Source organism: Carcharodon carcharias, chromosome 26 (genome assembly GCF_017639515.1).
Source record: "Carcharodon carcharias isolate sCarCar2 chromosome 26, sCarCar2.pri, whole genome shotgun sequence".
Taxonomy (NCBI): Eukaryota; Metazoa; Chordata; class Chondrichthyes; order Lamniformes; family Lamnidae; genus Carcharodon; species Carcharodon carcharias.
Genome location: NC_054492.1, coordinates 622,623 through 647,144, shown reverse-complemented (window position 1 = coordinate 647,144; position 24,522 = coordinate 622,623). Strand labels below are relative to the sequence as shown.

The following is a 24,522-nucleotide window of genomic DNA, read 5'->3' as shown; positions in this document are numbered from 1 at the left end:
AACAGGGTGATCCTTTGAGTACCGTGGGTACAGCCGAGTAAGCATTTACTACTTTTATTGCTTATAGATTTTAAGGTCTTATTTTTTGGTTCATCATTTGTAGGGGCTATATTCTGTAACAATGAGGAGCAGGGAAGAAGGGCCTGAGACTAATTGATATTAATTATCTTCCAAAAGGTTTAATTTAATTTAAAGGGGTAAGTCATGGCAGGAGCGCTCAAATCTGTGGCGTACTCCCCCTGCTCTATGTGGGAAGCCGGGCACACTTCCAGTGCCCGGGGCCAGCCTGTGTGTGGGAAGTGTCTCCAGCTGCAGCTCCTGGAAGGCCAGGTTTTGGAGCTGGGACAGTGGCTAGGGACACTGGAGCAACCGCGAGGCTGAGAGTATTGTGGATAGCACTTATAGAGAGGCAGACACACCGCAGGCTAAGAGTCCACAGGCAGGAAGGGAATGGGTGACCACCAGGCAGAACAAGAGGACTAGGCAGGCAGTGCAGGAATCTCCTGTGGCTATTCCCCTGAAAAACAGATATACCGCTTTGGATACTGTTGGGGGGGATGGCCTCTCAGGGGAAAGCAGCAATAGCTAAATTGGTTGGCTCTGCTGCACAGGGGAGGAGGAAAAAATGTGGGAATGCAATAGTTAAAGGGGATTCAATTGTAAGGGAATAGATAGGCATTTCTGTGGCTGCAAACGAGACTCCAGGATGGTATGTTGCCTCCCTGGTCCTAGGGTCAAGGACGTCTCAGAGCGGCTAGAGGACATTCTGAAGGGGGAGGGTGAACACCCAGTGGTCATGGTACACATTGGTACAAATGACATAGGTAAAAAAAGGGATGAGGTCCTAAAAGCAGAATATAGGGAGTTAGGAAGTAAGTTGAAAAGTAGGACCTGAAAGGTAGTGATCTCATGATTACTACCAGTGCCACATGCCAGTCAGAGTAGAAATAGCAGGATATATCGGATGAATACGTGGCTGAAGAGATGGTATGAGGGGGAGGGTTTCAGATTCCTGGGACATTGGGACTGGTCCTGGGGGAGGTAGGATCAGTACAACCTGGACGGGTTACACCTGGGCAGGACCGGGACTGATGTCCTAGGGGGAATATTTGCCAGAGTGGTTGGGGAGGGTTTAAACTAAAATGGCAGGGGGATGGGAACCTATGCAAGGAGTCAGAGGAGGGGGAATCAAGCACAAGAACAAAAGACAGAAAGCGGAATAAGAAAAGTGATAGAGAAATCAAACAAGGCCTCAGTGAAAAAGAATGGGAACTGGATAAGTAATGTTAAAAAGACAAGCCTTAAGGCTTTGTGTCTTAACGCGAGGAGCATTCACAATAAAGTGGATGAATTAACCGCGCAAATAGATGTAAACAGGTATGATATAGTCGGGATTATGGAGACAAGGCTGCAGGGTGACCAGGGATGGGAACTGATCATCCAGGGGTGTCCAGTATTTAGGAAGGACAGACAAAAAGGAAAAGGCAGTGGAGTTGCATTGCTGGTTAAAGAGGAAATTAACGCAATAGTGAGGAAAGATATTAGCTCCGACGATGTGGAATCTGTATGGGTAGAGGTGAGAAACACAGGGGCAAAAAACGTTAGTGGGGGTTGTATATAGACCCCCAAACTGTAGTGGTGATGTTCAGAATGGCATTAAACTGGAAATTAGAGACACATGTAATAAAGGAACATCTGTAATTATGGGTGACATTAATTTGCATATAGATTGGGCAAATCAAATTAGTAACAATACCGTAGAGGAGGAATTCCTGGAGTGTAAACAGGATGTTTTTCTGGACCAATACATTGAGGAACCAAGAGAACAGACCATCCTCAACTGGGTATTGTGTAATGAGAAAGGAATAATTGGCAATCTAGTTGTGCGAGGCTCCTTGGGGATGAGCGATCATAATATGATAGAATTCTTCATCAAGATGGAGAGTGATGTAGTTGATTGTGAGGCTTGAGTCCTGAATCTTAATAAAGGAAACTACGATGGTATGAGGTGCGAGTTGGCTATGATGGATTGGGAAACGTTGCTTAAAGATAGGATGATGGATAGACAATGACAAACATTTAAAGAACGCATGGGTGAACTGCAACAATTGTTTATTCCTGTCTGGCACAAAGATAAAACAGGAAAGATGGCCAAACCATGGCTTACAAGGGAAATTAGAGATAGTATTAGATCCAAGGAAGAGGCACACAAATTGGCCAGAAAAAATAACAGACCTGAGGTAAAAAAAAAACAGAAACAGAAATACCTGGAAAAACTCAGCAGGTCTGGCAGCATCGGCAGAGAAGAAAAGAGTTGACGTTTCGAGTCCTCATGATCCTTCAACAGAACTGAGTGAATCTAAAGAGAGAGGTGAAATATAAGCTGGTTTAAGGTGGGGGGGTGGTGGGGGGGTGGGGGGGGCGGTGGGGGGTGTAGAGAAATGGGGGTGGGGATGGTGTGGTTGTAGGGACAAGCAAGCAGTGATAGGAGCAGATAATCAAAAGATGTCACAGACAAAAGAACACAGAGGTGTTGAAGTTGGTGATATTATCTAAACGAATGTGCTAATTAAGAATGGATGACAGGGCACTCAAGGTACAGCTCTAGTGGGGGTGGGGTGGAAAGGCTAGCAGGGCATAAAAGATTTAAAAATACTGGAAATAGGTGGGAAAAGAAAAATCTATATAAATTATTAGAAAAAACAAAAGGAAGGGGGAAGAAACAGAAAGGGGGTGGGGATGGAAGAGGGAGTTCAAGATCTAAAGTTGTTGAATTCAATATTCAGTCCGGAAGACTGTAAAGTGCCTAGTCGGAAGATGAGGTGCTGTTCCTCCAGTTTGCGTTGGGCTTCACTGGAACAATGCAGCAAGCCAAGGACAGACATGTGGGCAAGAGAGCAGGGTGGAGTGTTAAAATGGCAAGCGACAGGGAGGTTTGGGTCATTCTTGTGGACAGACCGCAGGTGTTCTGCAAAGCGGTCGCCCAGTTTACGTTTGGTCTCTCCAATGTAGAGACCGCATTGGGAGCAACGAATGCAGTAGACTAAGTTGGGGGAAATGCAAGTGAAATGCTGCTTCACTTGAAAAGAGTGTTTGGGCCCTTGGAAAGTGAGGAGAGAGGGAGTGAAGGGGCAGGTGTTGCATCTTTTGCGTGGGCATGGGGAGGTGCCATAGGTGGGGGTTGAGGAGTAGGGGGTGATGGAGGAGTGGACCAGGGTGTCCCGGAGGGAACGATCCCTACGGAATGCCACCGGGGGGGTGAAGGTTAGATGTGTTTGGTGGTGGCATCATGCTGGAGTTGGCGGAAATGGCGGAGGATGATCCTTTGAATGCGGAGGCTGGTGGGGTGATAAGAGAGGACAAGGGGGACCCTATCATGTTTCTGGGAGGGAGGAGAAGGCATGAGGCGGATGCGCAAGAGATGGGCCAGACATGGTTGAGGGCCCTGTCAACGACCGTGGGTGGAAAACCTCGGTTAAGGAAGAAGGAGGACATGTCAGAGGAACTGTTTTTGAAGGTAGCATCATCAGAACAGATGCGACGGAGGCGAAGGAACTGAGAGAATGGGATGGAGTCCTTACAGGAAGCGGAGTGTGAGGAGCTGTAGTCGAGGTAGCAGTGGGAGTCGGTAGGCTTGTAATGGATATTGGTGGACAGTCTATCACCAGAGATTGAGACAGAGAGGTCAAGGAAGGGAAGGGAAGTGTCAGAGATGGACCACGTGAAAATGATGGAGGGGTGGAGATTGGAAGCAAAATTAATAAATTTTTCCAAGACCCGACGAGAGCATGAAGCAGCACCGAAGTAATCATCGATGTACCGGAGAAAGAGTTGTGGGAGGCGGCCGGAGTAGGACTGGAACAAGGAATGTTCCACATACCCCATAAAGAGACAGGCATAGCTGGGGCCCATGTGGGTACCCATAGCCACACCTTTTATTTGGAGGAAGTGAGAGGAGTTGAAGGAGAAATTGTTCAGTGTGAGAACAAGTTCAGCCAGACGGAGGAGAGTAGTGGTGGATGGGGATTGTTCGGGCCTCTGTTCGAGGAAGAAGCTAAGGGCCCTCAGACCATCCTGGTGGGGGATGGAGGTGCAGAGGGATTGGACGTCCATGGTGAAGAGGAAGCGGTTGGGGCCAGGGAACTGGAAATTGTTGATGTGACGTAAGGTGTCAGAGGAATCAAGGATGTAGGTCGGAAGGGACTGATCAAGGGGAGAGAGAAGGGAGTCAAGATAATGAGAAATGAGTTCCGTGGGGCAGGAGCAAGCTGACATGATCGGTCTGCTGGGACAGTCCTGTTTGTGGATTTTGGGTAGGAGGTAGAAGCGGGCTGTCCGAGGTTGGGTGACTATCAGGTTGGAAGCTGTGGGAGGAAGATCTCCAGAGGAGCTGAGGTCAGTGACTGTCATGGAAACAATGGCTTGATGTTCAGTGGTGGGGTCATGGTCCAGGGAGAGGTAGGAGGAAGTGTCTGTGAGTTGACACTCAGCCTCTGCGAGGTAGAGGACCTGAGGATTGGGAGCAGTTTAGAATTCAGCAAAGCAGGACCAAGGGATTGATTAAAAAGGGGAAAATAGAGTTTGAGAGTAAGCTTGCAGGGGACATAAAAACTGACTGTAAAAGTTTCTATAGGTATGTGAAGAGAAAAAGATTGGTGAAGACAAATGTAGGTCCCTTACAGTCAGAAACAGGGGAATTTATAATGGGGAACAAAGAAATGGCTGACCAACTAAATACAAACTTTGGTTCTGTCTTCACAAAGGAGGACACTAATAACATACCAGAAATGTTAGGGACACAGGGTTTAGTGAGAGGGAGGAACTGAAAGAAATCAGTATTAGTCAGGAAATGGTGTTGGGGAAATTGATGGAATTGGAGACCGATAAATCCCCGGGGCCTGATAATCTACATCCCAGAGTAGTTAAGGAATTGGCCCTAGAAATAGTGGATGCATTGGTGGTCATCATCCGAGATTCTACAGACTCTGGAACAGTTCCTACAGATTGGAGGGTAGCTAATGTAACCCCACTATTTAAAAAGGGAGGTAGAGAGAAAACAGGGAATTATAAACCAGTCAGCCTAACGTCAGTAGTGGGGAAAATTCTAGAGTCCATTATAAAAGATTTAATAGCTGAGCACGTGGAAAACAGTGGCAGAATCAGACAGAGTCAACATGGATTTATGAAAGGGAAATCATGTTTGACAAATCCACTGGAATTTTTCGAGGATGTAACTAGTAGAGTTGATGAGGGGGAGCCAGTGGCTGTGGTTTATTTGGACTTTCAGAAGGCTTTCGACAAAGTCCCACACAAAAGATTGGCGTGTAAAATTAAAGTGCATGGGATTGGGGCTAGTGTACTGAGATGGCTAGAAAACTGGTTGGCAGACAGGACCCAGAGTAGGAATAAATGTGTCTTTTTCCGAATGGGAGGCAGTGACTAGTGGGGTACCGCAGGGATCAGTGCAGGGACCCCAGCTATTCACAATATATATTAATAATTTAGATGAGGAAATTAAATGTAATATCTCCAAATTTGCAGATGAACAAAGCTGGGTGGGAGGGTGAGCTGTGAGGAGGATGCAGAGATACTTCAGTGTGATTTGGACAAGCTGAGTGAGTGGGCAAATGCATGGCAGATGCAGTATAATGTGGACAAATGTGAGGTTATCCATTTTGGTAGCAAAAACAGGAAGGCAGATTATTATCTGAATGGCTATAAATTGAGAGAGGGGAATGTGCAACGAGACCTGGGTGTCCTTGTACACCAGTCGCTGAAGGTAAGCATGCAGGTGCAGCAGGCGGTAAAGAAGGCAAATGGTATGTTGGCCTTCATAGCGAGAGGATTCGAGTACAGGAGCAGGGATGTCTTGCTGCAATTGTACAGGGCCTTGGTGAGACCACACCTGGAATATTGTGTGCAGTTTTGGTCTCCTTATCTGAGGAAGGATGTTCTTGCTATAGAGGGAGTGCAGCGAAGGTTTACCCGACTGATTCCTGGGATGGCAGGACTGACACATGAGGAGAGATTGAGTCAATTAGGATTATATTTGGAGTTCAGAAGAATGAAGGGGGATCTCATAGAAACCTATAAAATTCGAACAGGACTAGACAGGGTAGATGCAGGAAGGATGTTCCCGAGGGTGGGGGAGCCCAGAACCAGGGGTCACGGTCTGAGGATATGGGGTAGACCATTTAGGACTGAGATGGGGAGAAATTTCTCCACCCAGAGAGTGGTGAGCCTGCGGAATTCGCTACCACAGAAAGTAGTTGAGGCCAAAACATTGTATGCTTTCAAAAAGGAGTTAGATATAGCTCTTGGGGCGAAAGGGATCAAAGGATATGGGGAGAAAGCGGGAGCAGGCTATTGAGTTGGATGATCAGCCATGATCATAATGAATGGTGGAGCAGGCTCGAAGGGCCGAATGGCCTACTCCTGCTCCTAGTTTCTATGTTTCTATGTAAGTTTTTTGTCTCAGAGCGTTGTGAGTCTTTGGAACTCCCTGAAAATGCAGTGGAAGCAGAATCTTTTGAACATTTTTAAGGCAGGGCTAGATAGATTTTTGATTAACCAGGGAGAGAAAGGTTATCAGGAGTAGTCAGGGACGTGGTGTTGAGGTTACATTCAGGTCAGCCATGATCTTATTGAATGGCGGAGCAGGCTCGAGGGGTCGAATGGCCTACTCCTACTCCTAATTCATATATTCATATCTAAGTCCCCTACTTTGTTTTGATTGATATAAACATCTGTTGTTTGTTGGTGGTTTCCCATCATCATTTTCTTTTCTGTTTTCATGGTGTTTACCCAGAGTCTCACTCTCAACCTGATTGCTGATTGGGTTAATGAGTTGTTGCAACCCTGACAAGGCAGTGATGTAATCAGTAAAGTCTAAGCCTGTAAGTTGATCATCATTGATCCATTTCAGTCCAAGAGTATCCTTGGTTCATCTCCTTAATATCCAGTCAATGATGACAACAAAAGGAAGAGGGAAAGAGATTCAACCATGCCTCACAGCACATGGAACCAGTCACTGTAACCATCCTCTATCCTAACACAGCATCTACAATTCTCAGAGATCTTCTCAGTAGCTGAAACCATCCTTGTAGGGCTGCCATATGAAGAGAGAATTTTCCAGAGTGAAGGCCGATATGGAGTATCACAGGCCTTGGTGAAATCAATAATGCTGATGGCAATGGGGGCTTGGTACTCTTGTTAGTTCTGAATGACGTGCCATAGCACAGGAGCGATTTGGTCTGAAGGCTGCCTGTTCTTCTCAAAGCTCACCATCCTAGTCTCAAATATGGTTATGGATCATTTGACAGTTGACTTTACCTGCTATAGATAGAAGGATGACTCCCTTCCAATTGTCACATTCAGTGAGGCTGCCTATTTCAGGGAATACAGACAATTGACCCATCTTTCAAGTCTTGGAGAACAACATAAGTTCCCAGAGCTGGTTCCAAAGTTTATATAGGCACTGGTTGTTGCTTACCCACCTACCTGCAGTGATAGTATCTATACCCGGAGATTTGTTGTTCTTGAGTGTAGCAATTGCCTTTCTCACCTCATTTTCAGTGAACTTCTCTACACTTATTGGAAGCTCAGTTGAGATCTGATTGATTTGGGCTGGGTTGGCCAGAGTAGTTCTAGTAAGGACTTCCTGGAAGTTGAATATTGCTGAAAAAAGAGACAAGCTATTGACGCTTTTTGTCTTGCACTCATCTAAACGTTTCTGATTGGTTTGCAAGTCACCTCTGATTGGTTGAGTTGTTGCCATGGAGAATGCAACAGGCAATTAATATCCCTCATGTTTTTGTCTAATTAAAAAAGGCCCAATGCCTGGACATTTTTCTTCTGCCTACAGATGACAGGTCACTGTGTATGAATACATGTAGCTTCTCACCTTCCCAATAACTGGTGCGTCACTTCGGCTGTTTGCAATAGGCAGGGTGCTGACTGTATTCAACCAGCCCATGTTGCAGAACTCAGAGCAAAATGCCTAATTTTAATGTGCTTCTGCATTTGGACAGCATTTGCTGAGCAATCCTGGGTGTGCTAATAACAACCAATTTAAGATTATCAGTCGGGTTCACAATGTGGCTCACTTACGCTTGCTAGAAGCCAAATAGCTACATAGCGGGAAGCCTGGAATCTGAGATGGGCTGTGCAGAACTAATCCAACACTTCCTTACTATATCTCCGCTGACACCAAAGCACTATTGCCCAGTATTGAGTGGCAGTGGCTCAGAAAACCATTCCCTAGTAACCCACCGCCAGCATGAATTTCTCCCCTTCCAGTATCACTACGCCCATCCAGTTGTGATTCCCTCCTTTCCCAGTATCCTCTACTGCCCCCAGGAAGTGATTTCCTCCTCCTTCCAATAACACCTCTCTCCCAGATGATGGTTTCCTTTCCTTTCAAAGTAATCCCTCCCTCCTGGATATGGTAATACTTCTTGCCCCCGGATGTGATTTTCACCCTCCACCAGTAAACTGCCCACAGATGTGATTTCTCCTTCCCCCAATCTGATTTCATTCAGGCTTAATATTCCTCAGACTGGCAAGCTCAGAATCAGCTCCTCCCTTTCACTGACAGGGTGACCAACTATTCTAAAGCAAAATAAGGGACACTTCAATCATGAGACTGCCACGAGGGGGATGGGAGGTAACCGTAACCCCACCGCTGGCTGATGGCTGCATGCTCACAAAAAGTAAGGAGGCAAAGGGGAGACTCCAAGGATCAGTCTTTTTTTATCCTTTCATGAAATGTGAGCATCACTGACAAGGCCAGCATTTGGTGTCCTTTTCTAATTTCCCTCGAACTCAATGGTCAGTGGCTTGCGAGGCCATTTCAGATGACAGTTAAGAATCAAGCACATTAGGTCTCCCACAGGCTGCCACAGAAATAAGGGACAAAAGATGTTCCTTGAGCAAAGGGGAACAAACAGTCAAAATATGGGACAGTTGGTGACCCTGCAAGAGGCTCCTCTCTCTCTCTCTCTCCAAATCCCCAAAGCAAACCCCCCCCCCCCAACCCTCTACAAAGCAATGCTCTCTCTTTCTCTCTCCCTCACCAAAACAGCTCCTCACTCTCCCCTCTCTAGAGGAGCTCCTTGCTCTCTCTCTCTACTGCAGGCCCCTTTCTCTCTCTAAAACAGCTCTCCTTCCTCTCTGTCTTTCTCTCTCACTCACTCAAAGCAGCTCATTTCTTTCTCTCCCTCTATAAAGCAGCTCCTGGCTCTCTCTCTCTCTCTCTCTCTGCCTCTCTCACTAAAACAGCATTTGTGAGGCATCAGAGATTTGTCAAATATTCCATAGTGGTTTGAAATAATTCAGCTGTTTTAAACTCTATGTGGCCAAATTGTCTGTGTGTAATATTTAAAGATGCTTGCATTTTTCTAATCAACAGGTTCTAAAAGTTACAAGGAGCATGGACACAGAATGCTGCTGAATTGGCTGCCCGGTGTGATCACATCAGGAGAAAACCCAATTAAAGGGCTGTATGAAGGCCTAGTGGGAATGGGCAGGAGAGACCTGGCCGGTAATTATCAGAAGAATAGGTTCGGGGGTGGCTGTGTGTCCCAATGTGGCATTGTACTAGGAGCCAGTAATAAATGTGATCATTTCTCACTAAGATAAAAGCAAAAAAACTGCGGATACTGGAACTCCAAAACAAAAATAAAAATACCTGGAAAAACTCAGCAGGTCTGGCAGCATCTGGGGAGAGGAACACAGTTAACGTTTCGAGTCCGTATGACTCTTTAACAGAACTAAGGAAAAATAGAAAAGAGGTGAAATATAAGCTGGTTTAAGGGGGGTGGGGGTAGAGCTGGATAGAGGGCCAGTGATAGGTGGAGATAACCAAAAGATGTCACAGACAAAAGGACAAAGAGGTGTTGAAGGTGGTGATATTATCTAAGGAATGTGCTAATTAAGAGTAGAAAGCAGGACGAGCAAGGTAGAGATAGTCCTAGTGGGGATGGGGTGAAGGAATCGAAAAAGGCTAAAAGGTAGAGATAAAACAATGGATGGAAATACATTTAAAAATAATGGAAATAGGTGGGAAAAGAAAAATCTATATAAATTATTGGAAGAAAAGGGGGATTGGAAAAAGGGGTGGGGATGGAGGAGAGAGTTCATGATCTAAAATTGTTGAACTCAATATTCAGTCCGGAAGGCTGTAAAGTGCCTAGTCGGAAGATGAGGTGCTGTTCCTCCAGTTTGTGTTGAGCTTCACTGGAACAATGCAGCAAGCCAAGGACAGACATGTGGGCATGAGAGCAGGGTGGAGTGTTGAAATGGCAAGAGACTGGGAGGTCTGGGTCATGCTTGTGTTCCTTCACCTTCGGTCTGTCCACAAGAATGACCCAGACCTCCCTGTTGCTTGCCATTTCAACACTCCACCCTGCTCTCATGCCTACATGTCTGTCCTTGGCTTGCTGCATTGTTCCAGTGAAGCTCAACACAAACTGGAGGAACAGCACCTCATCTTCCGACTAGGCACTTTACAGCCTTCCGGACTGAATATTGAGTTCAACAATTTTAGATCTTGAACTCTCTCCTCCATCCCCACCCCTTTTTCCAATCCCCCTTTTCTTCCAATAATTTATATAGATTTTTCTTTTCCTACCTATTTCCATTATTTTTAAATGTATTTCCATCCATTGTTTTATCTCTACCTTTTAGCCTATTTCGATCCCTTCCCCCCACCCCACCCCCACCTGGGCTATCTGTACCTTGCTCGTCCTGCTTTCTACCCTTAATGTCACCTATTAGCACATTCCTTAGATAATATCACCACCTTCAACACCTCTTTGTCCTTTTGTTTGTGACATCTTTTGGTTATCTTCACCTATCACTGGCCCTCTATCCAGCTCTACTTGTCTCACCCCCCCTTAAACCAACTTATATTTCACCTCTTTTCTATTTTTCCTTAGTTATGTTGAAGAGTCATACGGACTCGAAACGTTAACTGTGTTCCTCTACCCAGATGCTGTCAGACCTGCTGAGTTTTTCCAGGTATTTTTATTTTTGTTTTGTAATCATTTCTCAGACTGTTTACTGATCTTGTCATGCTAATGGAACGTTGCATTAGAATTGAAGACCGACATTCACAGCTTCTTCATCGGACTGATCAGCAACAGGTCTGATGAAAAGTTTTCAGTACAGGCTATATAAGAATTCAAAAAGCACTTTGTGCAGGATGTATGTGTTTTTTAAAAGTTTAGCATAACTTCTTTACTTTTGTACTTTGTGCACCTATTTATGAAATCCAAAGTATTAACAAAATGTGGTAGTAATCACAGGTAAAAGTCAATAACATGGCTTCAATTTTCCACATACTTTTTAGCAGCCTTCTCAACTTGTCCTGCAAGCCTCTATGATTTGTCCAACTACACACTCAGGTGACCCTGTTCCAGCACTCATTTTAAAATTGTACCATTTACTTTATATAACAGTCCTTTAACCACTATCTGCAGGATATATCGGAGGCCTCTAGGTACAGACTCAGTTACAATGCAAAGAAGTAAGTGCAGAGATTAATGCGCTGCTCCAAGAACATGGATACAGAACAGGAGCGGCTTCGACAATCTGACATAAGTTGTCTAAGTGAATGACTTCATCTTAAAATGCCATTCCTACCAACTGTACCACTAGCCTCCTGCACTGCTCAATTCGCTCTAAAACCATTACCCACCTATTAATAACCTCTATCAGTACTTAACCCTTTGATTCACTTTACCTGACCCTCACACACTTAGTACCATTGCAAGCCTCACAATCACAACTCACAGCTCCCAATCACTAGCAACTATTCCTGTATGACAGCCGCATCACACAAATATATCACATGACACTCACTGACGCTTTTCTCTCTCTGACAGGAAAAGGTGGTGCATACCTGGAGGTATCAGGAGGGAACTGGAGTATACAAGTGTGCCTCGTGTTTTAACACCCGCAGAGGAGGCAGTGGTGGACATTATAGGAAGGGACATCACTGAGACCTTGGCGGGGCAGGAGGTATCATTGATGAGGGATCCATATACCAAGGCCTGAATTTTAGGCCTGGCAGGGGAGTGCAATCAGTGGGACCTGAAGCAAATATGAAATCCACTCCCGCCTACGACCAGCCCCTAATATTAATTTCACACGGGCTGGTCTGTTAACTGCTGGCCAGTGTGAAATGCATGCTGGGACAGGGTCAGAGCTGCCGTTGGGGGCAGGAAGAGGGTGGGCACCAGGAGGAATAAGGGTATGGGTGGGGGTTTAAATGGAGCACCCTGCAGGCTGGCAATCATTGTTCAGCAGCATCAGGGAGCTGCTTTGAATTTCCAGGGGTCTGTCTAATTTTTTCAGTTATTGTGCTGTCCATTGTGTCTGCAATATGTCGTCTGCACCTAGAGCTGATGCCAGGCACAATAGAAATGCCCAGAGCCATTCTGCAGCCCCCCCCCCACTTTGCTGATGAGTGCCTGCGGGTTCTGCTGTTGGCGGTCAATGCCCAACACGACATCTTGCTGCCACAGACAGAAAGAGGAGGCCACATCACTTAACAGAAAAGACTTGGAGGGAGGTGGCAGGTCAGGTCAGCAGGACATGATGTCATGTGAAGGACCTGGATCCAGAACAGGAAAAGGTTCTGTGACCTGCACTGTGCCAGTGTGAGTACTGAATCCAGTTGTAACCGTGGAGAGATGTCTTTGTGGGTTGCAGCACTTTTTGTGCTCACGGTATGAAATGCAGAGTAGAAATTGGCACATGTTCCTGTGCCTTGAAAGACTACACGTGATTGGACCGGATAGTTGGCATGTGTGTAAGGGTGAGGTAATGTGATGGGCACCTGAACCCGTGTCTTTGGGGTTGGAGGCTAGTACATTCTGGCATGTGGAGGGGGTACTAATGAAAGCACTTTTGTCCTTATGGGAGGAGGGGTTGCAATGCGCAGGAGTGAGGTTGGATGAGTGGTGATGTCCCAAATCTTCTGCTGTTAAGTCAGGTGGAGGAGCAAGTACTGGAGATGGCACACGAACATGGAGCCAGGTCCACTGGTCACAGAGAGGCAATGGTCTTGGAGGAGGGTAAGAGTCCAGTGGACAGAGAAGAGATTGGGGGAGGGTATGAGAGATGTGGGGCAGCGGTTGTAAGACTGACAGGTGAAATCCACTAATCCCCGTTGCTTAACCATTCAGAAGTCTTTGCTCAGCAGATGTCCATTCTGAGAAGCAGGCAGACTGCATGCACTCTGAGTTCATAAGGCTGCTCAAGACTGACATTTTATCTTCCTCCCTCAGAATATCCTCACAGCCCCAGAAGGACCCCAAGGATCCTCCCATGACCTCTGAGGATGACCAGCAGCCAGATGCACCCACGTCACATCCTCCCTCTGCATCATGCATCAGAGGAGATACAGGCACATCAGTGGGAGTAAGTGTATCAGAGCAGATGGTAGTGCACATTGGTGAAGGCACATCACACTTGCCTGAGGAGCTGGTGGAGGCAGAGAGTCCCCAAGTCAGCGGATTGCTGGAGACCAGGACGATGTTGATCCCGAGGCAGACAATGGCCCTCTGGAGTCGTCTATAAGGCGGCAGATGCTGGATGTCCAGCGGGGTGCACCTGAAGTTCTAACAGAGATCCTCTGAGGGTCTGTGTGCCGTGGTCTCTGTGTTGGAGAGGGCAGAGCATGAGCACTGTGTTGGCCCAGAGCCCTAAACACACAGCTTCCTCCATAGAGAGAGTGGTGACTCTCATGGAGAGGTGGCTGCAGGAACTCAATCAGGGGTTTCTGGGGTTGCGTTCAGACCTTTGAGCCCACACATTGGCAGTGACCTCAGCAGGTCACAGCCAATGTGAGAGATGGATGAGGCACCTCGTGACTCTGCTAACTGTCTATTTCTGGTGAGCAGGGAGGTTCAAACCAACCTCATGTTGGTGGACAGCCTACAGCTCCATGCATTTGGTGGGGCCTCCTCTCAGGGTGCTCCTGATGCTGGCAGCACCTCCTCTGCCCCCCTGCCAGTGACCATCACACCTGAGAAGACCGTGACGACTGAGGAGTGCCCAGCCATGGTGCTGGACTCTCCCTCCCAGACGGGGCCTGGTGACCAGAGGACAGCCGCCAAGGTCCTGGACAGAGATGAGGAGAAATTTTTTTCTCTCAGAGGGTTATGCAATTTTGGAACTCTCTGCCTCAGAAGATGGTGGAGGCAAGTTCATTGAATATTTTTAAGGCAGAGGTAGATAGATTCTTGTTAGGTAAGGGAATCAAAGGTTATTGGGGTAGATGAGAATGTGGAAATCAAAACACAGGATTAGCCATGCAGAGCATGGCTGCAGAGTTTGTTTCAGAGGTCGGGAGGATGACAGAAGCACCTCATCAGCACCAATCTGGAAGGTGGCGTTCCCCTTGCCATTACCTTGACTCCTTGCTTTGGAGTCCTAACTGAAAGTCCTCTGAATCAAGGCCTCCTTGGTCTCTCTGCCTTCTATTAGCACCCTCAAATCAGGATCTTGCTCCTCACCCTGGGGCTGTTCAGGTTCCTCCTCTGACTCAGCACTAGAATTGTCCTCTGCAGCCTATGAACAGCATACTGTCTTCATCCTCCAAAGGCTCCCCGCTTGACAGAGCCAGATTGTGCAGGGCACAGTAAACTACTACAATAAGGGAGACGCATTCCAGAGGATATTGCAGTGATCCCTCTGAGCGGTCCACGCAGCAAAACCTCATCTTGAATAGACCTTTGGTCCTCTCAGTTATTGCCCTTGTGGAGGCATGACTGTAGTTGTAGCTCTCCTTGGCTGCAGTCCTTGGGTGTCTCAGTGGCATCATCAGCCACCTTTTCAGCCGACAGCCTTTGTACCGCAGGAGCCAGCCATCCATGTGTGCTAGAGCAATGAACAGCCTTGGCACCTGGAGTGACATAAGATGTAGGTATCATGGAAGCTACCTGACACAAACCTGCAGTATCTCATTCTTGTGGTCACACAGAATCTGGACACTTAGAGAGTGGAAACCCTTTCTATTGACAAAGGTACTCGGTTCCCTTGCTGGTGCTTTTATGGACGCACGTGTGCATTCAATGGCTCCGTGAATTCAGAGAAATCCTGCAATTGCGACAAAGCCCCTGGCTCACTCTGCTTGGCTGGCCTCGTCGGTCTTGAAGTGAGTGGAAGAGCTGACCTTTTGGAACAGCACATCTGTGATCAACTTGATGCCACTGTGGGCAGCGGATTGTGAGACTCCACAAAGACATCCCACTGACCCCTGGAATGAACATGAGGCAGAAAAGTTCAGGGCCACTGTCATCTTCAGAGCCACTGGCATAGGGTGGCCGCAGTACACAGCTGGAGGCTATTTCGGGGCCAATCATCTCACAGATAGAAGTGACAGTGTTCCTGGAGAGATGGAGCCTTCTTTGGCACTGAAACTCTGACGTGTCCAAGTAGCAGAATCACTGCCTGTACGCTTTACTTGCTGGAAAATGGCACCTTCTCCGGACCTTTCTGCCTTGCAAATCCTGCTGGCCCTTCACCCCTTCTTCCTCTCAGTTGGTAGGGCAGACTCTGGGACAGTGCCCCCTTTCCCCTCTGGCCCTCTCCTCCTCTCCTGAGGAGGTCCCTCCAGCTGAGTACATCCCCACATGCGTCCCCATGGCTGCACAGGTTTCTGCACTGAAGGGGCCTTTCTACAGAAAGCCTCTGCAAATGTTTGGCAGTCACAAAATTATCCAAAACACCCAAAAGTTGCCAGAAACAATCTCTAAACCAACTACAAACAACTCACAGCAAAACTCCTAACTCCCCACCTTACCAACATCTTCTGTGCCTATTATCCCACCCTGGACATAGAATGAATGAAAAATGTGAAGACTGCCTGGCCGAGTGGCCTGTGCACCAAGTGTAAAAGTACATGGGCCACTCAAAATTGTGGTCAGTTGGGGATTTAATGGGCTTAATTGGCCTTTTAACTGTCAGCGGGCAGGTTTCTGACTATGCACACAGCCATCAACCGAAATATCCTGAGGCAGTGCAACAACATGGTGATGCCCTCCCGACATCATCACACCCTATTTCACAAATGTTCGTGTCCACTGCGCACCCGCTCGACAAACGGAAAATTCTGGCCCTAATCCTTCTTCTATCATCCCACTTCTCTCTCATTCCACAATCTGACTAACAAGCTGGAGACAGTGTAGAATGGTGCTGAGTTTTATGGTTCACCTGCAGACAGGAAAACAGGCGGGTGGACCTGTAAATTAGGGCACCACACCATCCACTGCCAGTGTCCCTGCCCCTTCCACAATCTTACAGGCAGCTGAGGAGGCAAAAGGGTGGGTCACCTGCTGGTGACTCATCTGAAGCTCTTAAGTTGGCAACTGATGGTCAGATAAGAGCTTCATCCTGCCGCCACTCCAATATAACAGGCAGCAGGAGAGGACAGCGGCCAGTGTGTAACCCGGCAGATTTAACCCTGGTCACTGAAAGTGGGAGCTACCACCTTCCCAGGCCCTGTGTCATCCGGAGGACTCCCAACAGAACTCCCGACATCACCCCACATCATTTCCATCTTCAGGTGGGTGGGGGTGCATCCGAATCAGCTGTGCACCCATCGACCGGTCAACAGCCAATTGGGGCCATTGAGAAACTAATTAAAATCATTAATGGACCTGCCCGTCCAAGCTTAAGGTGAACAGGCCAGGAGCCCTGGCGAGTCTCGGAAAAAGCATCAAACCTCATCCACGGGTGGGATGAGGTTTCATGAGGGTATTTAAATATTTTATAAAGGTTTCAGTTAAAGTTATGGACATGTCCCCTCATGTGACAGTGTCACATGAGGGGACATGTCAGGGAAATTTTTCTATCATTTTTATTGCAAATTTTAATTCAGAGCTGATCTCCCTGAGGCATCACTTAGCCTCAGGGAGATCAGCACGCTGTTCCGCACTCCTGGCTGAGGGAATCTACCCCCCCACCACCCCCCCCCCACCACCGCCCGCACAAGAAACACATAGCGCTTCCTGACAGACATCACGCCGGGCGGGCCTTAATTGACCCACCCACGTAAAATGGCACTGTGCCCTTGATTAGGGACGCCGATTGGAGGCACACCTTCCCGTGCACACTCAGCACCTCCCCTCCCCTAACAGGGGGACAACTTTTCCCATGATGACTGGTCAGGGTAGTTCTTACCTGCCTCCCAGACATCAAATGTGCGTCAGACAGTACATGCCCGAAGGAGTAGCTCAGAAGTGTAGCTTTGCAACCTCAATACCTTGTCATGCCTACTTATACTTTAAAATGAACAATTTGATGGTGTGAACTATGCCTTCAACCAGGCCATTTGACGTTGGATAATGTGGAGACGTTGTCATGTGATGGATTCCCCACCTGCACACATCTTGAAATGGTCTGGCAGCATTTTGCGGCCTGTTATCAGAGGTAATTTCTTCTGACATGCCAAATGAGCTAAAAAGTACACTGATCATATCCGCAGCCATCATAATTGATGTATCACATCGCTGTCTGATGATCAGAAATTTTGTGAAGTAATCTGTAACAAGGAGAAAGTTATCACCTTGAGTGTGAAATAGCTCTGTGCCAATTTTTGTTTATAGATGTAGAGCACCCTTCATGTGGAATTAAGGGTTCCTTGTGTTGATTTGTTTGATAACTTTGACATGCCTCACAGGATTTCTCCATTTCTCAACATCACTGTCGATTCCCAGTCGGTAAACCATCTCTCTAGCAAGACGATTCCTAAATACCCTTCATGTAATTGTGTTAGACTATCAAAATGCAGAGCTTTGGGTATCAGGACTTGTTTCGCTTTAAAAATCATCCCTCGGGATACACCAAACTCATGCATTGGTGGTCATCTTCTGAGATTCTATAGACTCTGGAACAGTTCCTACAGATTGGAGGGTAGCTAATGTAACCCCACTATTTAAAAAGGGAGGTAGAGAGAAAACAGGGAATTATAAACCAGTCAGCCTGACATCGGTAGTGGGGAAAATTCTAGAGTCCATTATAAAAGATTTAATAGCTGAGCACGTGGAAAACAGTGGCAGAATCAGACAGAGTCAGCATGGATTTATGAAAGGGAAATCATGCTTGACAAATCTACTGGAATTTTTTGAGGATGTAACTAGTAGAGTTGATGAGGGGGAGCCAGTGGATGTGGTTTATTTGGACTTTCAGAAGGCTTTCGACAAAGTCCCACATTAGAGATTAGCGTGTAAAATTAAAGCACATGGGATTGGGGGTAGTGTACTGAGATGGATAGAAAACTGGTTGGCAGACAGGAAACAAAGAGTAGGAATAAATGGGGCTTTTTCTGAATGGCAGGCAGTGACTAGTGGGGTACCACAGGGATGCAGAGATGCTTCAGTGTGATTTGGACAAGCTGAGTGAGTGGGCAAATGCATGGCAGATGCAGTATAATGTGGATAAATGTGAAGTTATCCGTTTTGGTAGCAAAAACAGGAAGGCAGATTATTATCTGAATGGCTATAAATTGAGAGAGGAGAATGTGCAACGAGACCTGGGTGTCCTTGTACACCAGTCGCTGAAGGTAAACATGCAGGTGCAGCAGGCGGTAAAGAAGGCAAATGGTATGTTGGCCTTCATAGCCAGAGGATTCGAGTACAGGAACAGGGATGTCTTGTTGCAATCGTACAGGGCCTTGGTGAGATCACACCTGGAATATTGTGTGCAGTTTTGGTCTCCTTATCTGAGGAAGGATGTACTTGCTATAGAGGGAGTGCAGCAAATGTTTACCCAACTGATTCCTGGGATGGCGGGACTGACATATGAGGAGAGATTGAGTTGATTAGGATTATATTCGCTGGAGTTCAGAAGAATGAAGGGGGATCTCATAGAAACCTATAAAACTCTAACAGGACTAGACAGGGTAGATGCAGGAAGGATGTTCCCGAGGGTGGGGGAGTTCAGAACCAGGGGTCACAGTCTGAGGATATGGGGTAGACCATTTAGGACTGAGATGAGGAGAAATTTCTTCACCCAGAGAGTGGTGAGCCTGTGGAATGTGTTACCACAGAAAGTAGTTGAGACCAAAACATTGTATCTTTTCAAGAAGGAGTTAGATATAGCTCTTGGGGCGAAAGGGATCAAAGGATATGGGGAGAAAGCGGGAGCAGGTTATTGAGTTGGATGATCAGCCATGATCATAATGAATGGCAGAGCAGGCTCCAAGGGCTGAATGGCCTACTCCTGCGCCTAGTTTCTATGTTTCTATCTCAATGTGGCCAGCAACTGCATAAACGTTTGGTTACTTCCTGTATGGTGTTAGGCCATCCTTCCACAATCATAATAACGATAGCGTAGGGTCACGTGCCATCTCACCTCTTAATTGCTTACGTTTGTGAGGTTCAAACTGATGAGGCTGAACTTCAAGACATCGTCAAACTCAATATTCACAACTAGACATGCAAATCTAGCGAGACATCTACATCTTTATTAGGCAATCTGCTTGGGGTGTTCAATGTGACCATTTTGCTGACTGGTTTATAGTGGACACCACAGTCATACCCCTGAATAATCACCAAAGTCCTCTGCAATTGTGGAGGAACACTTGTAAGCAGTTTACGCCATATGGTTTCCAATTGCTCGTGGTTGGTCTCCACTATGAAGTGCTTTCCGAAGAGATAGGTGTGAAACTTGATTATGCCAAAGACCAGGGTTAAGGGCTCACACTCAATGTTGGAACAGTTAGCCTGGGTCTGGGTTTCACAAAATCTTTGATGTGAAGGCGATTGACTTCCCTTCCTGCAAGATGCATGCATCCAATCCTTTCTGGAATCATAGTATTGCAGTATGCTATCATGGTTCAATCATGCTGATTTTAAAGACTCAAACACCTGCTGTCATCTTCCTGCCATAAGTAGGCTGTATCTTTGTACAGCAGTTCCCTTAGTAGTGCCGCTTGCACAGCGAAATTAGAAATATTCTGGGCTAAAAAGTTGAACAGCCCTGGACATTGAAAATCCTCCTGGTTCTGGGGAGTTGACATGGCTCTGACATCCTCTGTTTTGACTGGGTCTGGGCGTATTCCTGTGGGAGAAGTTAATGTGTCCAACATTGACCTGACACTTCTTGCTATTAAATACAAGGACCTCATGACATGCAGCCAGAAATAGCAAATGCAAATTTCAATCATCCTCTTCCTTGATCCACCCCATGACCACAATACCATTGGATATACAGATACAGCCTGGGGCATTTTTCGTTATTCTGTCCATGTATTGTTGGAACACGTCTTGACTGACACACAGTACAAATAGTAACCATCTGAAACTGTATCCCCCAAATGCCATTCCGAATGTTATGAGCAGCTGAGACTCTTTGGCTAAGTGGCCAGACCAAAATTCTTGCTTTGCGGCAAGCTTTGGAAAATATTTAGCATCAGTGAACTTAGGATTCAGCTCCTCAAGGGTCAGGATTTTCTGTGGACAACACTGGACGGCTCAGTTCAACCATCTTGGTTCTAAGCCAATCCTGAGATTGCCGTCTTTTTTAGCATACCGCTGGTGGAGTTGCACCATTCAGGATGCTGCTGCAATCGGCGGAAGACTCCATTACGTTCTGTCTCATCAAGCTCCACTTTGAGCTTCTCTTGAATGTACACTCTGCACTGCCTTGGTACATAGATAGTAGGAACTGTATCCTCCCTAACCTGCAACATGGCATCTCTCTTGAAATCACCAATTATGTCAAACCTGTCCATATAGAGCAATTGCAAATCCTGAAATGACTCAATGCACTTTGTGCTGCAACCTGCTATACCTTTTGGTTCAGTACTGACCATATATATTGTAACAATCCATAAACCTCACCATTCCGGTAGTTCTGTTATAGCTTGGCCAACTGTGTCATCAATCTAAAACAGTTATGATACCCATTCCGACTTCCCATAACTGCACTACAAGGTTACTTTTCCAATGCGTTTCATTGGCAAACCATTGGCAAGTGAGTATAGTCGCAGTGGGTCATAGCATAGACTACCATTTCCCTACATACCTAGCCTCCAACGTACTGAGAAGCCAGATATTAGCACTTGCTCCTTTATTAATTTTGACCTTAAACGAATGCTTAACGTCATATGAGGAGAGATTGGGTTGACTAGGCCTGTATTCACTGGAGTTTAGAAGAATGAGAGGGGATCTCATTGAAACATATAAAATTTTGACTGGGCTGAACAGACTGGGATGATGGTTCCTCTCCCTGGGAGGGTCTAGAACAAGGGGTCGCAGTCTCACAATATGAGGTAGGCCATTTAGGAATGAGATGAGGAGAAACTTCTTCATTCAGACGATGGTGAACCTGTGGAATTCTCTACCACAGAAGGCTGTGGAGGCCAAGTCACTAAATATATTTAAGAAGGAAATAGATTTCTGGACTCTAAAGGTGTCAAGGGGTGTGGGGAGAGCAGGAGCATGGTGTTGAGATAGAGGATCAGCCATGATCATTCTGAATGGCGGAGCAGGCTCGAAGGGCCAAATGACCTACTCCTGCTCCTATTTTCTATGTTTCTATTTTACCATTCTTCAGTGGACATAAAATCCCAATTGTGGCATATGCCTCAGATTGCGTAGTAACATCAACACATCGATCCAGATTGACAAAACGAAACACTTGTTGAACCGGCATCTTAACGAGATTCTCATTCAGATCCTCTTCAGGCTTTTCTTCCTCACTAACTTGGTGTATGATCTAAGGCTTCTGTCTGTTAGAATATTTGACTGCAGTTGCCACTGTGCCTTTCAGACTTTTCCTCTGCATGTGACTAGACCATTTTTAGATGCTCTGAGCTTAGCATCCTGTATTGCCTTGTCCAATGTCCACAGGCACTTAGCACAGGCCCTGAAATGCCAGAGAATTATGAATAGGCCACATTTACCACAAGGCCTGGTATACTTCCAAGCCTTGGTTACCAAACCAATTGTCATCACCTGCCCCACCCTAACACTTGTAACTGCTGGTGCCCAGCCACAATAGCTTCAAATTTCCTTCCATGCATTGTTATAACATGGCAAATGATATGTGCCAGGCAGATCAAATCCACGAGGGAAACTTAATCATGTGGTCACAACTGTTTGCAATTTGTATTTTATTTTGAGTTGCGTGCCCTTAATTCAGAAGTAATAAAACTACCATGACTTCAGAGGCTTTAGACAACTAAATTAAACATTTATTAACAAAAGAAAAAGTTTCAAAGGTCTACAAATTACTACTATAGTAACTCCTAAAACCCCTTATTAATCTGGCTCCCAGTTACACCTTCGTTAAGGTAACAGTAAAAACAAATAGATTTAAACAGACTCAGGCAAAGCAACTAAATACCATGTGCAGTGAGTTTTAAAGTGAGTTTTCTCAGCCTAGGTTTCTGTAGACAGCAACTTGATGTATAGAGGCTGGAGGTTTTTCACACTTGTGCTAAATCTTAAAATACCTTCCCCTCTGACACATAGCCTCATGTCCTTTATACATCTTTCTCCATTTTTAATGCATATTCCATTGTTCCCATATGCTTTTGGAACTTTACTTTTCTCATAATATAAATCTTTCATGGTACTAATTTTATCAGTGACCTTTGGGAAAAATTAACAAGGTTTGATTTAGCTTCTTGTGGCTAGGTGTAACATCTTACCATCTCTTTGAAATTCAAACTAACCTAATTTATCTAAAAATGCAAATTTTCCTTACACCTTGCATTCTAAAACTTCAGCCATGTTTACATATTTAGAATTTCAAACCTAGCTTCTTTGTTGATAACTCAAAGCCTCCAGACCAGCTGTCTCCAATTCAGTAAATCCCACGCACACACAAACTATCCAAACTCCACTATTGACCCACCTTTACAATAAATCACAATAATATTATGAGAATTATTATATTTTCATGACAGCGTCAATGCTGTAACCTTTCTTCTTCTCTAGTAGGTCTTTTTAAAAGGCCTGTATTAGGGTAGGCGTGATGACTAGTTCCAAAATCAGTTCAATATCGAAAAAAATCACACTCCTGGACTTTGTTTCCCCACCTTGCAACGAGCTGGTTAGTGGTCTGACTCATCTTGTTGTTGCTGGTAAGTCATCACCTCTAATCTATGGGTCCGGAAGTTGACCTTTATTTGGGTCGATCTCCCAGGAGCATCCATTATCTTGGCAGGGTCCTTCTGATCCTCATCCTGACCATTGCAGTGTCTCATTGCCCAGTGTGATCTTGATTTCTACAGCCTGTTTCTCTGGCTCACTTACTTCTTGATCCAGGAAACACAGTTCCATCCATTGCCAAAATAACTTAAACTCAGAAACTATATCTGATGCCTTCTAATTCATAACTAAATACTGAAATGCTATTTTCTTGATGTACCAGCTTCTTTAAAAATGCTTGCTTCTTCACAGGTAACAGTGTTTCTACAGGTTTGCCTTTTTTTGTTAAAAGTGTGAGGTGATGCACTTGGGCAGGACAAACAGGAGACCTTTATCCATGTTTTACTCTGTCAGTCTACACCCACAACTCCTTGGTCATGTGGGACATGACATCATTTCCTAGGTGACTGTCCACTTACAGTATCTCGAAGGGATCCCACAACACCTTTGTCTTTCTGTTCCTCCACTTCCAGTTGCATTTCCCCCTCCTCTACTTCCTCCTCCACTACTTCCTGCTCTTCCTGCTTCTCCTCTTCCTCATCATGTTCTTGCTCCACAGCTTCTCACCTGATAGGTGGTGGCAGGGGATGTTTCCTCATAATGACATTGAGCATAGTACACAGCGGAGAACTGCTCAGTTCCTCCAGAGCAGTCCATGCAATAGAAGCATTGCTTAAAGATGCAGATGGTGTGCTCGATAATGTTTCTTGTGGCAGCATGGCTCTCACTGCAGGCCTGCCATGCACGTGTGCGTGGGTCCTGGACCAGAGTCACAAGATAACCCTTGTCACCCAATAGCCAGCCTTTGACCTGCCTGAATGGGTCAAATACTTATGGCAAAGAGGACTGCCACAGAATGTAGGAATTGGGACCACTGCCAGGGTAATGAGCATATCAAGAGGTGACACATCAGCTGCATACTGAGGAAGTGGAACTTCCTTCAGTTCATGAAAGTGCTGAATTGACATGAGATGGATGCAAGACGATGTGTGTGCAATCAAGACACCCTGCACCATGAAGAAGCCTGCAATCTGAGCAAACGCTTGTGCTCTCTCTGCCTGCTTACCTCTAGCAAGAGGTAAAGCTGTCTTTCTGTGTATAGAGAACCTTAAGGACCTCCCTTATGCAACAACGTACTGCAGACTGTGGGACGTTGCTAGTATCTCCTGCAACAGCCTGGAAGAAGACAGACTGTTAAATGCCACGGTCACCTTGACAGCCTCAGACAATGCAGCCCTTACCTGGCATTGAAACTATAGTGTGGGAGCAGCAGTGGCTATTTTCACTTATGATCTCTATCATGAGACAGACCTGTCAAGCATTGGTCTTCATCGAAGCTTCAGTAAGAGATTTG

At 46.0% G+C, this 24,522-nt stretch overlaps 1 protein-coding gene across 2 annotated transcripts in view; it reads left to right on the top strand.

The window, feature by feature from the left end:
* ankdd1a (ankyrin repeat and death domain containing 1A) overlaps nt 1-24,522 on the top strand; it is a 357,444-nt gene that overhangs the window by 310,284 nt on the left and 22,638 nt on the right. For both annotated transcript variants that reach the window (XM_041175241.1, XM_041175240.1), the window contains exon 14: nt 9,410-9,541. In XM_041175241.1, the coding sequence (XP_041031175.1) occupies nt 9,410-9,541 (132 nt within the window). The remainder of the gene's footprint in view (nt 1-9,409; nt 9,542-24,522) is intronic.